This window comes from Pundamilia nyererei, unplaced genomic scaffold (assembly GCF_000239375.1).
Source record: "Pundamilia nyererei isolate P.nyererei 1_Seehausen unplaced genomic scaffold, PunNye1.0 scaffold00163, whole genome shotgun sequence".
NCBI lineage: Eukaryota > Metazoa > Chordata > Actinopteri > Cichliformes > Cichlidae > Pundamilia > Pundamilia nyererei.
In genome coordinates, this window is record NW_005187564.1 from 664774 (window position 1) to 679348 (window position 14575).

The 14575-nt window shown below is 38.3% G+C and overlaps 1 protein-coding gene across 2 annotated transcripts; it reads left to right on the forward strand.

Annotated features, from left to right (window-relative positions):
- Positions 1 to 744: 744 nt before the first annotated feature.
- Positions 745 to 10391, forward strand: LOC102193705 (histamine N-methyltransferase-like). Of its 2 annotated transcripts, XM_005745699.1 has the most exons (8): positions 745 to 859; positions 953 to 1095; positions 2403 to 2455; positions 3753 to 3860; positions 4460 to 4590; positions 4989 to 5082; positions 5588 to 5988; positions 10338 to 10391. In XM_005745699.1, the coding sequence occupies exons 2-7, from the start codon at positions 962 to 964 to the stop codon at positions 5938 to 5940; spliced, it is 873 nt and encodes a 290-aa protein (XP_005745756.1). In that variant the 5' UTR covers positions 745 to 859; positions 953 to 961; the 3' UTR covers positions 5941 to 5988; positions 10338 to 10391. The 2 variants fall into 2 exon arrangements, with proteins under 2 accessions (XP_005745756.1, XP_005745755.1); XM_005745698.1 differs by lacking the exon at positions 10338 to 10391 and having other exon boundaries at positions 5588 to 6023.
- The last annotated feature ends 4184 nt before the right edge of the window (positions 10392 to 14575 follow it).

A 14575-nucleotide genomic window follows, 5' to 3' on the forward strand; every position in this document is an offset into this window, starting at 1 on the left:
GATGAAGCTGTCACAATAGCATTTTGAAATTAAGATGGTTTATACATTAAAAATAAATTGTTTTCCTAGATGAGTAGATTCATCGTAATCATGGCGTTGTGACTGATTTGGGGATTGTTTACAATAACTGTTACAACCTTTTGCAGCTTAAATATATTTATGCTCCAGAATGTCTTTTCAGCTCAACAGCTTGTGCTGTTAATATTTATAAAATGGTAAAGATGATGTATGCTGTGGCAGCAGATGTTCTGCAGACACTACGATATAGCTGAACTTTTGGCACCATCTTGAGGACAACTTTACTTACTGATCTGCAAACACAACCATGTAACCATGACATGTAATGTATGAAATCATCTAAAGCAGTGTCTGTGAAGGTTCTCAGTCATCCAGGTCACCGTAGTCTAAAGAGCTTAGAAAGAAAAGCATCTGGACTTCTTTAAGTTGCTTCAAGATGCTGCAACCCTCATTCAAGAAGCTTCTTCAGTTCTAAATCTAGGACCAGAATCTTAGACCATCTAAAGCGGTGCATGCTTTGCATATGTTTGGTTAGTGTTAAGGGCAGGTGAGGCCAATTGAACAGGTTGAGGAAAGCCCACTATTTCTGTTCTACAGAGAAAATGTTGAAGCCCAGCCCATTTGTGGAAGAGAAGAGAAACACCACAACTTAAAAGAAGGGGGAGAGCAGTTGGGTCTCTGCCCTCATTCGCCACAACCAGTCCAACAGTTCAGGACGCCCACTATTTGTGCTTTAGAGAGACTACTTTGAAGCCAGCCCACTTTGTGGGAGGGAATGTAAAGTGTGCAACTCAAAAGAAGGGGAAGAACTCGATTTCCACAGAGGCTACAGCTATTTAAGGTATTTTTTTTTTATTCTTATGATGTAACTATATAATTAAAGTGTGGTGAGCAACTTGATTATGTTGTTGTTTTTGATTTCTGTGCATTGCAGGAATCAGTCATGGCTGCAGAAGCACAGCACACTTGTTATGAGGGTGACAATGTCCACATTTTCCAGTTCTATCTGGAACACTCAGGAGAGCACAAGGCCATTGTGCAGTGTGTTAACAATCTCCTAGCAAGAGAATTTAAAAGGTACAGCAGGAAATGAAATGCTTGAAGTAATAACCCATATTCCAAGCTAAGAGTAGGGGACAGACTGCTCATGCAGCACTACAGTAATGACTGTACTCAAGGGTTGGAATATGAAAACTTTGACGTAAGTTGCATCTGTGTCCTCCACTTGTCAACAGTAGATGCTTTATACCGCCTGAAGTTCCACCACAGTATGGTCTCTGCTAGTTTATGGAAAGTCGTTTGAGCATTTATCCATTTAGTTAGCCAGGCTTAAATTGTTGCCTTCCTTATGTTACGTGCTGTTTTAGGGAATGGGGTAATTTAGCCCACCAGGGTCTGTGCAGATAACTTCAAAATGTCTTTTTAAAGGCAGAAGAAATTGCCTACAATTTCATGCAAGCTGCAGTGCACGCACACAATCTGAATTTTCATTCAAAAACTCAATTTCTTTCAGATTGTCCCTACTATGTCAAAACAACCCATTTGGTGCTAAATTGGATCAGCCTGATGGATGATGCTATGCTGTGATTGGTTATTACATTTTTATCCGTATTTGTCACACAGCTATTTAAAACAGACGGGAAGACTAGAAGAAGGGTTTCTTGTCTCTTTCACTGCCGCACAGCCCTCTTATAAAAAGTTTCTTTTCACCATGATCTCCTGAATATCCACAATTTGTCTATTGAAATAATGTTAACTTGTGCTCAGCAAGACTGGTCATTTTTTTAATAAACCCCCTGAAAGAATTCAACAGTACACTTGCAGTTTATCCTTTACACTTGTCTTTATTCACTTGATAGCACAAACATCTACTGTTTACTTAACTAAATGTACCTCACCAACTTATTTATTAAATGAAAAATGCTTTGAGATATTCTGTAGTCTGATAGTTTGCAATAGATTAAATTCCATATTGTAAGTGAAATGCTTAATAACAAAAGATGTATGGCTTTCAGCTTTTACATTTTCATATTTTCCTTTTAGATTTTGTGATCGTTTAGAGGTTTGGGCTGATCGTTTTGAAAAGCAGCTGTCATGATGCTCTTGCTTTGAGCTCTGTAATTCGTTTTTTCACAAAAGAAAACATCCATGCTTTCAAACAGTCACTTCTTAGATGCTCTTTTTAGACCACCATTCAGGAGTGAAGCTGTTTTAAAAATTAAGCAAGAAGCTGAGCCGTGTACAACCCACTGAGCTGCCAACCCATCTACTCAATGATCCAGTCTAGCACCAGCCATAATAAATTAGACAGCTATAACACAGACTGTATACGCATACTGTACACTTTCTTTAACGGTTTATTAACGTTCTTATTTTTGATGCAGGATTGGAGAGGGTAAAAGCAGCCTGGGCGTTCTTGGTGTTGGAAGTGGTGGAGGTATGTGATCAAATATAACAATAAGTGTAATATTAATTGTAGTAGCATTACTGACCATTGTATATGTGTGCTGTGGTAATTCTGGCTTATTTTGTCATGTGGCAGTGTGAAGTGGGCAGGAAAACTGCCCAAAATGCAGGCTCACAAACAGGACTGAACTCAAAACTCTTTAAGCTTTATTACTGGAAATACAGAGGACATGAAACCAAACTGGGGAAAACTAGGAAACTAACAAACAGCCAGAGTATGAGGGAGATGCAGACATAAATGCACACAAGGGGAAATGAGGGAACAGAACACAGGTGGGAACACAGCTGAAAGTAATCTAACTAATGAGACAAGGAAGCAAAACTGAACATAACGCACACAGCACAGGAGGCTAACAAAGGAATTATGAGAAACCCACACTGAGACACAGACTGACTAAACACAGGCAACAGGGGGAGCGAGAGAACTTAACATGCATAACCAGACATGATGGACTACACAAGGAGGCACAAATAACTTACACAGGAGATGTTGGAGAAGACACAGAAGCAAGACCGAGAGACTGGCCATGAGAGGGATCTAAATGATTAAACAAGGGCTAGGAACTAGAACTTAACAAAACTCAGAGGCACTCTAAACTGAATATCAGCATCTTAATATTCTGCAAAAACAAAATAACAAACTCAAAAACGGGTCAAAGACTCAAGACCATCACATATTTACTTGTTTTAAACCAGTGGTTCTCTGTGGCAGTCCCCACAGATTAAAGTGGAGCAGCTGAACGAACAGGGTTTTTTGAAGAAAATAGTTTTCTGATGTTTATTTCACTAAAATGTAATCCTGGATACTTTTTTTTTTTTTTGGTTTCTGAAGTGAGACATGCCAGAAAAAGTTTGAGAATCGCTGTTATAAAGCTCCAATTAAACTGATTACCATGCCCTTCAAAGGCGTGCAACAAAGAGAATTCATAATAACAGTGTCTGTGGGGGCATTAATACATTAAAGTCACTGTCAAAGCTATTGCAGATTGCACTTGGCTCCACATATGATCAATATAGGTCATAGATCACTGCGGTTATTGCACAATGACATCAAACAACAAACTGTTAATGATTCTGTTAATCAGAATGATAAGAAGTATTACACACATCTGCGTTATATATATTTTTGACTTTTCTAAATAAATTTCAGGTTTTTTTTAATGTGTTCTATACTATATGTTTTGGAGCATTTTCATTTTAAAGCGTTATGTGGAGCCACAGGTGTTCAAAATCTTCTTACTTCCTGATTTTTTTTTTCTTTTCCCCAGGTGAGGTGGATGCTCAGATCCTCACACTGCTGCAGTCTGTATTCCCTGCTGTTCCTATTACTGCTGACATTGTGGAGGGCAGCTCTGAACTCTCAGACAACTTCAAAGGTACTAACCATTCACATTCACACCACATGTTGAAATATTTTTACTCTATTTTCAGATGGGTTTCCTCTTCAGGCTCTTCTTTACCTTTCTGAAAAGCCGATGTATTAGTGCCAGTAGTGAAAGTACTAACATTATCAGCTGACATTTAGAGCTTTCTCAAAATGCCAAAAGAAGTAGTTACTTTGTGTGTTGTTAAAATTCATCATGCACTCATTTGTGTTGCAGTACCTGAAAATTGTGTAAAACGTGCATACATCGTCATCTGAAATCATTTGTTTCACTTGTATTGTCTGTTGTTATGCATAGGAACAAACCCCAAACTACTCATACGTCTGCTGATGTTACTATAATGTGAATGCATCAGAAGTTTTTTGGTTCTTTGTTTTGTGGTCTTCTCATGTACACCAACGAAGAAGACTACAATCGCATCTCCCCATATTTATTTTTACTTTTCTTTATATGTTCTTAAAGTAGTTCATTCTCTTAAATGATGTCTGCCAGCGTTTTATCTCAGTGTAATCAGTGTTTTGATGTATCGCATATACATAAGCATAGATCTCAATGTTATTGATGGCTATTTGGTTTTGTTCATCTTAAAGCTTTGGTAGCAAACACTGCCAGTCTTCAGAAGATCCCATTTGGCTGGAACATCATGAGCAGCGAGGACTATGTAAAGCAAGTGAAAACGAAGGGCGAGATGAAGAAATTTGATTTCATACACATGATTCAGGTATTACGAGTTTTCCTTCTGCAGATTCATGGCAAAAGAATAGCGGGAGCACATTGGCTTTGTCACTCTATGGTGTCTTGTCTTCTCGCCTAAGGTGGGATTGTGGTGAGCTAAAATCTACTGCAAACTATAAAGTATAAGTATTGTAAAGTGTAATATCCTTGTCTGACTCTGTTAACAATGAGATATATTTGGGTCCTCACTAAATCCTGCACTGCTGCTTGAATTCAGTGGGGACCGCAGTGGGAGTAGAGTGTATTCTGACAGATAAATGTGTAATTAGTGTGATAAATTGTCAAGCAACCTCTGACGAAATGTCCTGGCAGATTTATTGTAAATGATAACACTTAATTCATTCAAGCTTTAGAAAGTTCTCCCCATAATGTTCCCCCGTACAGATGATCTATTATGTGGAAAACCTTTGTGAAACTATCAGCTTTTACCACAGCCTTCTAAAAGCTAACGGCAGACTTATGATCATCGTCGAAGCAGGTAAGCCGAACTTGATTTTAATTATCCTTAATTAATTAGTCCGCAGTATAACAGTTTAAAGGTGTCAAATTCAGATTGTGTGAATGTAAAGAAAGTATACTATACATTTTTGAGAACATATTTGTTTTATGCTCCTGTTTTTACCAGAGATGAGCCTTGTTTCAAACATATTTTTCTCTTTGCGCTGGAAGAATGGTGCCCTCTTGGGGTTATATTTTGTATATAAAATCCATATCTGAGCATTTTTGTTTTGTATTTAATGCATTTGAAGGGGAAACTTAAAAACAGCTACTTTAGGTTTAAATTTAAGTTGAATTAAAGTTTATATTCCATTAATAATATTGAGTTATTATATTTATAATGAAGTTCTGTTAGGTTTGCACATAGCTGGCCTTCAAGGAGCTACTTTTTACTTTTAGATTTTGAGTAAATCCTCTTGACTACTTTTGTTTGAAGTATTTTTTTATTCAGAAATGTATGTGATTTTCAATATCACACTATCCAGCCAACAGTGGATGGGACACCTTGTGGAAGACTTACAGCAAGGAGCTGTGTGTAGGTGTCATTAAAGAGTACCGTTCATCAGCAGAGGTCATTGCCTGTCTGAAGAGCCTGGGTCTGAAATACGATGAGCATTCAGCTCCCAACGCCTTCGACATTACCGAGTGCTTCAATCCAGGCAGCTGCCATGGAGAACGCCTGCTGAGTTTCATGACAGGAAGCGACAAATTCCACAAGTCCTTCACCCCAGAGATCAGAGCGGGCATGTTAGATCTTCTAAGGAGAAAGTGCAGCGCAGAGAAGGATGGCAAAGTGTTGTTCAACAGCGATCTGAGCTGCATTCTTGTTCATGCTTAAATATATGCTGTGGAGAAGTGTCCATCTATTCCGCTGGATCTTTATTCTGTAAGTTTGTCAGAAAGAATGAATAAAATCAATATAGTTCAGTTTATCTCGAGTGAGTAAAAGTTGTGGCTGTACAAGAAGACACATACGTTTAGCTACTAAGTCGCTTTGATCAAACGTTGGCCTTTTTCGAATCTGTAAGCAAGTTTAGTATCGGTATGACCTTTTAAGATAAAGTCTCTATAATCTATATCTTTACAGTTAGAACAGCTCTAATGTGTGGAAAATGTCAGCTCTTGTGATAAAGCCACAGACAATAATCACCCGGCTTTACAAAGTTTTCCAGTTATTGCTCTGTATTTACAATTTTTTTTTTTCAGCCATCAAGGTTGTTTTGTTCTCAGTTGAATCTTAAACCTAAAGAAACATTGGATGCCAGTGTTGTTTCACATATGCAGCATCTGTAGCCTAATTAGGCAGCTATTCCGTAATTAATTTTTTTAAAATCAGTGTTAATATGACATTATGGTTTGCAGCAGATTTAACCTTTTTCATTTTTATCTTACAGTATAAAAAAATAACAAAGCACTTTATTTATTAGCAAAATGAAGACAACTTTTGGCATAGTCTTAGTTGACACAATGTATTTTCAAATGGGATTAAAAAAACATTCCAAAAGATACTAAATACAAAAAAAGAATATTTATTTTATAACATTAATTATCACTGATAGATCATACATATTGAGTTGTGCTGAGCTGGCAGGTCTTTGCTGAACTCTGATTAAGGATGTGATTAGCTGATCAATATTTATCATTGTGCACAATCTGATATCCATGAGGTGTCACATGATTAGCTAGTTCAAACATGAGTTCAAAGAGGGAATCTTTTTTTTTAATTTAAATAAACTGCTGTTCACAATAAAGCCTGCAGATGGTGCTGCAACTCTCAAAATGCAGGTGAACCTGCATTATGCTATGTTGCACTAACTCCACTTGGTGGCATGCTATCCCTACATTCAGTAAGGCCATGACAGCAAACGGTGGAAACTTTTATTAGCCATATCAGTGTGCTTAATATTAAGCATTTAATTCCCGAGCTACCAGTGGTTATTTGACTGTTACATTTTCAGCCCCCACTCGCCCAGTTATTTCATTTCTACACTGGCGTTATGCCATCTGCTGTGGCCACATACGCACAAAATCCAGTGGAACGGCTGAGGTCTTGTCTCAAGCTATCTGGCAAATGTATTCTGGCTGTTCATTTACCTCATTAGCTTTAATAGATCAGTAATTGAAATTCATCAGAAATTCTTGTCAGTGCACTCCCCCCTGATGTCAATGGGCTTTCAGCACCTGCTCAGGCTCCATTACTGGGGGTCCTCGCTGGGCCCTCTCATACCACAGAGTGACAGAGCATTAGTCACAGAGATAATCAACCTCAATACACTGCTTGCCACTAATGTTCTTCAAGAACTATTTACTTCATGTGGCAGTTGGTGTCTTATCAGGGTAGAAGTTCTCCACTAGATAAATGTGATGAAATTTTTATAGATCACCTTGTTGTCCAGGTGATTGATTATACTCAGAAGTGCCGAACAGCTGGGTATTGTCATATTATTAGCTGGATATTGTTTTTATTTACTTCCTGCCACCTGCTTATTAGCTGATGCCATAATGACAAGCCACGTCTTTGAAGGGTGCGTGATGCAGATTTCTATTTGCTTATGAAACTCACAGGCTTTTTATTATGCAGACGATGCAGAGAAAGCTGTGGGTTCCATAACTACTTTCTTCCCATATTGGCCATGCAGCACGCTGGTCAGATGTCAGATGCTGCAGTAAAATTTTAACATGATTGAGGAAGCCTCTAGGTGAAAGTCTTTCTCAGAAAAGTGATCTCTCCGGTATGGCCATCTGGCGGGCAATCAGAGCTGAACTTCTAAGTTGTGTCTTCAATCTTTAGGGGCAATGAGGAAACAGGCCATGTGTTCAAAGTGTGACTACTGGTATGCCTTAAATTATGTGCTGTACCCACTAGTAGGGCTGTTTTTAAAATTATTTTCTTGGCTCAGCAAACGTCTTTGGCACGTGTTGTTAGGCAGAGAATATGCTTCATTCACAGCTGCTTTAATTCTCCTGTAATTAATGAATTTAATATATCACTGCTAAAAAGTATCACATGTAAAATTTAAAAGCTAAACCAGAGTAAAACAGAAAAACGATTTTAAAAAACAGCATTGTTTTTGCTCACTAGGAGATACCATCGTCACACCTACTGCACCTAACGCGTATAAAGAAATTACCTTGTTATTTTGTTGACCATAACTTCACACCATTTGTTTTCACGTGTAATAGGTGCTGATAGTGCACATACAGAAGCAGTGTTAACCCATAAATATAGCAACTGTGGAGGTCAAGTAATGTGCATTGTTTTCCATATGCGTACCTTTATTCTGCTGTAAAATGGTTTCCAACAGTCTTGCCGATGCTAGTGTATCCTAGAATACTAAAGCTGGTAGGGATAAACCTAATCCCAGCCACTAAATGCACATTTATGATACCAGTGCTTGCATTTATTTGTAAAGGCAAATAAAAACGAAAGCAGCGATGACATTTTTGGTATTTCTCTAATCTGAATTCACACGGTTTGGCCAAATTGACTCTTCAGATGTCTATCTTCTTTAATAATATAGCCTCTACTCTGGTTTACTCTGTATGGAGAGCCACTGCTGGCCCAGAAGCATCTTCTATCAGCCATTATGTCAGTGTGTAGCCCTCTTTGAGAAAAGAGCAGGACATAAACCGGCCCTAAAATACATCACACACACTTTAATGGGCAGAGGCTGCGGCTGGGCCTTGAAATATAGCTCTGATACCGGTCCTGTAAATGGCCGTCCTCTGCAGCATATTTCATTCTAGAGAATTAGTCCTGTTTAGCAGCCGTTGTTATATAGCAGCTGTCCTCCATAGGTCTGAGTACAGCAGAATATGGCTATTTGATTGATGATTCCCGGGACTTTTCTTAGTTTGGAATTTTATCTAACGTCAATTAGCAGTCGATAGAAAACAAGGTGGAAATTCCTGCTGAAAAATTTCTCTTCTCTTCAAGTCGGTGCAAATTCTGCTGCGCAGAAGTGATCTTATAGAATCAAAGGCTTAAATCAATCCAAGGCGATTAACTACAAATCAGAAAGGGTGGAATGGGGTGACTCTACTCTAATCAAGTTTACCTTTGTCTGTCTCATTAATCTAGCGAATCAAGGCCTTATAGCCTGATGTACAGGACCGTTCCTGTGGGTGTGAATATGGAGAATTGCCACAGATAAGATATGGCACCATATTTATTCCAGAAGTGCCATTAGTGGGACAGATAAAGCAGGACAAACACGCCACTAATTGACCGCTTCTGTTCATATTTTTGATCAATTACAGATAACACACATTTGATGATTTCATAAATCATACTAGTTTAGACTTTCTTTTTTCTAGCACAGTCGAGAGGAAAAAAGTTGAAATGAAAAACGGGCCACTTTAGAAGAATTCTATATGTGTCTGACAAACAGTGATAACAATTTTGTGAAACAACTTGATATTTCTCTAAGCCATGCTCTTTTAAGTCAATATTTGCTGGTTTGATGGAAAAAAAGAAAAAACAGACACTGTCACTTACTCGCTTTGTCAACTGGGAGAGTTCCTGAGGGCAAGCTCCTCTTTAATTACACTCTGTGACGTTTACCCCCACTAAATGCCCCTCACAAGGTTCAGGGTTTGGGGCTGTGCTTGTCATTGTGTGGGAAGTGGAAGAAGAGTTTTTTTTTAAAAAAGGAAACCTAATGCAGAATAAGAGATTTTCTCTTGAAGTTGTTGCTCAAATAGGGTTTGTTTGATATGCAAGCTGTGCTTTTATTAACTACTAGGTTTCTCTGACATGATTAGAGCAGAACTATTTTTTATTTATCTTAAAAAAAACATTTGCATACTTTTAATGTTCATAATACTATAAGTATGGATTGTGCACACTCATATGTTTAACTTTAATATATCTCGGGCTCTATAGCCACACTGGTGATGTGGGTCAGTCTGCCTGAAAGAGCTGTTCACCCTGCAAGAATTTAATTAGTCTGGGATTCAATGGAAAATAAATAAGTAATGTTTAGAGGTTTCGCGATGCTGTTGCAAAGGATAAGAAAGGAAATCTGCAGGAAACACTGAGAAATCATTGAGTCATGGCTTGGAAAATGCCAAATTAAAGATACTGAATGTTGCCATCCTAACTATCAGTGACTTCAGTGTATCGACAGAGGCCTTTCAACACCCTTATCGTTTGAACCCTATAGATGATATCAGCTATGTTTTATTACTGTTATTACTGAAGATGATGTCTTTCTCTCTCTCCCTCTTTTGCAGCTGTATTAGTGAAGAGATACAGGACTTGGAGTAAAAACTGATCATGAAACAGAGCAATCCTGCCAGAAGTTAATACCAGTAGCAGGGATATTTGTACTTAATCCCTGTCAAGAGAAAAAGAAAATAAGACCTTACATTTCCCCGCAGATCTGCTATGGCTTTATTATTCCTCATTGCATTAATCAACTTGTATCTCGTCTTCTGCTTTTATTAAATGCCGTTTCTGGCTCACATCCATTCATCGGACCTTAAATATCCTCCATCTCTTGGGTCTGAGCTTGATTGTGCATAGGAAATGAAGTTGGAAACTTTGGAGCTCTATTTAAAGCGCGAGTCCCTGATGCGACCCCTCCCTGCCTTAATAACTTATGAACAGGATCCTCTGGTCCTTATTTGGCCTCATAGTGTTTCTGACAAAATCAATTATAAAGAAATGTGAAACTCTTTGTATCCATAAACAGGTGTTTATAGCCCCGGTAAGAACCTGAACACAATAAAGATGGTCGCTGATCTTGATATATTGTAGTGCAGGTGTTCTGGGGTATATTTGTCATCTGATGTTTGTTTCTTTAAGAGAGGAAATGATTACATTGTATAGAAAAATGTGATTAGATTTTTTCTGAATTACACATAAGCAGAGAACCAACTGGAGAATATATGCACAAGTTCAGTGTTGTTACAAAAACATGAAGAGATTTAGATTTCAAAGATTTCTGACTTTGGTATATGAAACATTCAAACACTTAGCATTAGGGAACAGAGAAAATCATTAACGGATGTCACTTTACTTAAGTGCATTTGCTGCAATAGTACTTTGATATTTTTGTGCCAAATTTGTATCTATTTTTAATTTTTTTTTTCACTCAGTCCTTACAAGATTCGATCCTACTTGCAAATCAATAGAGGTATTGATGGGTGTCAGATAAAAACCATTACGGCAACCAGCTCTAATTCTTCAGCTGAATTGATTTCATTTTAAATGATCCATGTACATCCAGTGGAGCACACCACCACTGTGAGTGTGTTTTACCTTGACTTCATGCGAGAGAGACGTTATTCATCACCAAGAGAATGTCCCTTCTTCACACCCCAATAAAAAGCAGAGGAATGAAGCTTCTGTGGGTGCTGTCAACCCAACACTGCTTTATAAAGGATGACACAATTATATTTTACCAGCTCACCAAAAATGCTGACAAGCCCTGGTTCAATAAAACACAATTCTGCACCTAGAGAAGCATGCTGGTTTCTGTGCTATGGAGTCATAGCTCATGAACTACAGAATGTCATAACACTGAAATGCTCATCGAAGACATCAAACACATTTATTACAATTAAACCAGAGGAAGTGGGCATGGCAATGTTAGGAACCCAAAGTAATATAGTGTGTACAGATCTAGTTTAAGGGTTTCAGTGTTGCAATGCTCCGGACTCTTTGCATGACGGTCTCTTTTGCTGGGAAAAAGCTGCTCTGCTCATAGACAAACTTGAACCCCTTATTTTCTCTCTCAGAAATAAACAGATGACATTTGCCTGTGAGCAAACAGAAGTTAATGCTGCATTACCGTCTATCAGTCAACTTGGAAAACACTTGTCTAAAGTATGATGGAGGATGTGTCGACAACATTAAAAGACGACTGCTTCCTAAACCTGAAATCTTGCAAATTCAAAGACAGCCGGCACGATGCTCCAGACAGCCGACCGTCAACGCCCTGCTGTTTGACGCTTACTAGCGGCAGGATATTGCTGCTTCTTAGCGGACTGCGTGTTTTTTCCTTGGAGAGAGACACATCTGGCTCTGGATAATCTCTCCTTAGTCTTCTCTGTGTAATGCATGCAAAGCTGTGCTCCATGTAATTCCCCAACTGCTCTTTTTTTCTCTTCCTTGACAAGTGTAAAAAGGCCAGTAGTATAAAGTATATCGCATACAGTGTTAGTAACCTGGTCTTACTTTTAGCCATGTTGCTATATATCCACACAGATATATAAGTGCAAGTAAAGACTGGTAAGAAGTTTTATCCATTTGCATGTATCTTTTTGGGTTGTTTTTTTTCCATTCCAATTTCTGTTGCTTAAAAGGAAAAGCCCAATAAAAACAAATTTGCTCAGGAGAGAAGACTACAATACTTAATGACAAAGTGAAGGCGGCTCAAGATGTGGTGGTATTATTATTCTTGACACAAGTAATATATAAACATGCCATAATTATGCTTTGTAACAGGAAATCAGGACAAATTGAAATTGAACGTCATGCAATGTTAATGTTAATGAAATGTGCGGTGCGTAGTTGGATGCCTCGAGCCTGGAATATTATACGTACTTGCACCCTCACTTGTTTATTTATTAACAGAGGAATTGTCTGCTTCACTTGCTATCACTGAGGCTTGACAGCTGCACAGTCCAGGTGATGCATGAGCCAATATGTGGACTGGAGAGGGTTCAACGTCGCACATCAATATGAAAATCAGTTTCTGGCAGAAATAGCCCAAGGCAGTACATCCAGCACCAAAAAGTGACTAATCTTAGGGTCATAAACCCTGCACAAGACGCCCAGGGTCTTTTTTAGAGAGACAGAATTCAGAAATGCCATCATTTTCCATTCCACAAGCCAAGGACCTCATTCCTTGCATTAGCAGATTTCTTTTAATAGTGTGTGAAATGGCAGGGTTGCCAGAACTAAGCAAGAGCAAATAAAAGAGAGAGAGGGGGGGGGGATAGTGAAAGGTGACCTTAGTCTCTGGAGCGCCAGATTAAAACTTCAAATGCTCAGCCAGTGGCTCTCCTAAAGAAGCAAAAAGACCATAGGCACAATGTTACAGTAGATGGAGGTGGCTGCCAAATATCATCTTCTTACAGAAAGGGATTATGTATTTCACAAGGCAGTGGTGGTCCCATTGGTGGGAATATTAGTTCGTGTATTGTTCTCCAGATCTGCATATATTTCTGTTTATTTTTTTTTCTTTTCATGACTTTCAGAACTTCTTAGCAGTAGTCTGGTTTTAAAAAGGAGGCTTATTGTATGTGCAAATTTTTTACTTTTTGGATACAGTAAATTTACATACATGTGTATTTGGCTCAGTGTACTGTAAATAAAAAATACCATTAAGTTATTGGTAGCGCAACACATGTTTTAATGGTAGGCCTACTAACAATAGAAGTCTGATATAAGGATAATATAGAAATTAAAATCACAAGGGACTGTTTTTTACTGCTACTTACTGTATTTGTGTACCAAGATGATCCTTCACAATGTCACAATGTAAAATGTACGTTTCTGGAAAATGGATTTCTCATATGCTGATCAGCCAGCCCCCAAATTGTTTTCAACTTACTGCCACCCCTTTGAATGACTAGGCATCACATTACGTAGGTGATCAGGCAGAATTCTCGATTCACTCCAGTGGCTCGATAATAACTCTGCTCACTTAATTACTCAGTTTCCCTGACAAAAAAAAAAAGAATGAAGTAATTTTACTCATGAGGAGAGTGAAACAAAAGCTTTCCAAATCCTTGAATGGATTTCTATCTCAAAGCTCATGGTGGAGACATTTTGAACTGTAGCATCAGCGGGTGCTTTAATTACTGTTCAATGACTTTACTCTGAGTCCTTGACCTAGTTTAGATTCCTTATCAGAAACAGCCATGCTCTGAGAAAAGATTACTTTTTAAACTTTATAAAGAGGGCAGACAGAAAACAAGCTAATGCTATTGCACAAATACATGGAAAGGGACACAGCCCAGAGCAATTTGGAAAGCAATAGCCCATTCCAAGATGTGGCATCGGGCTGGCATCCACACAGCTCTTAAATTCCTTTCTCGAGCCAGATGGCTATGGAATTACACATTTTTTAATCTAAAGCATGAACGTCTGGAGGCTTGGGGAAATCTTCTTGGGATGGCCATTTTGGATTTATTTGCAGAGGAGGCAGTCTCTTGCCCTGGGGGCAACATTTGATGGTTAATATAAAGTTTGACACTGAATGTCCTGAGTCCACTTGGTGTTACTCTGACAGATAACTTAAACTTTCACAGCATGCTGCGAAGAGAGTCCAATAATGAACAATGTCTTCTTTTTTGGTTTGTTTTGGATTGGTCTGAATAGTCTATAAAGCATTTATAATTATGATAAGCACCTTAAATCCTAATAACAGTCGTGTGATATTTTGGCATCTTTAAACACTGTTTCCAGCTTATTTGTTAGCTTAATTTTAGGTTAGCATAAAGGAAAAAAAACTAGCCAG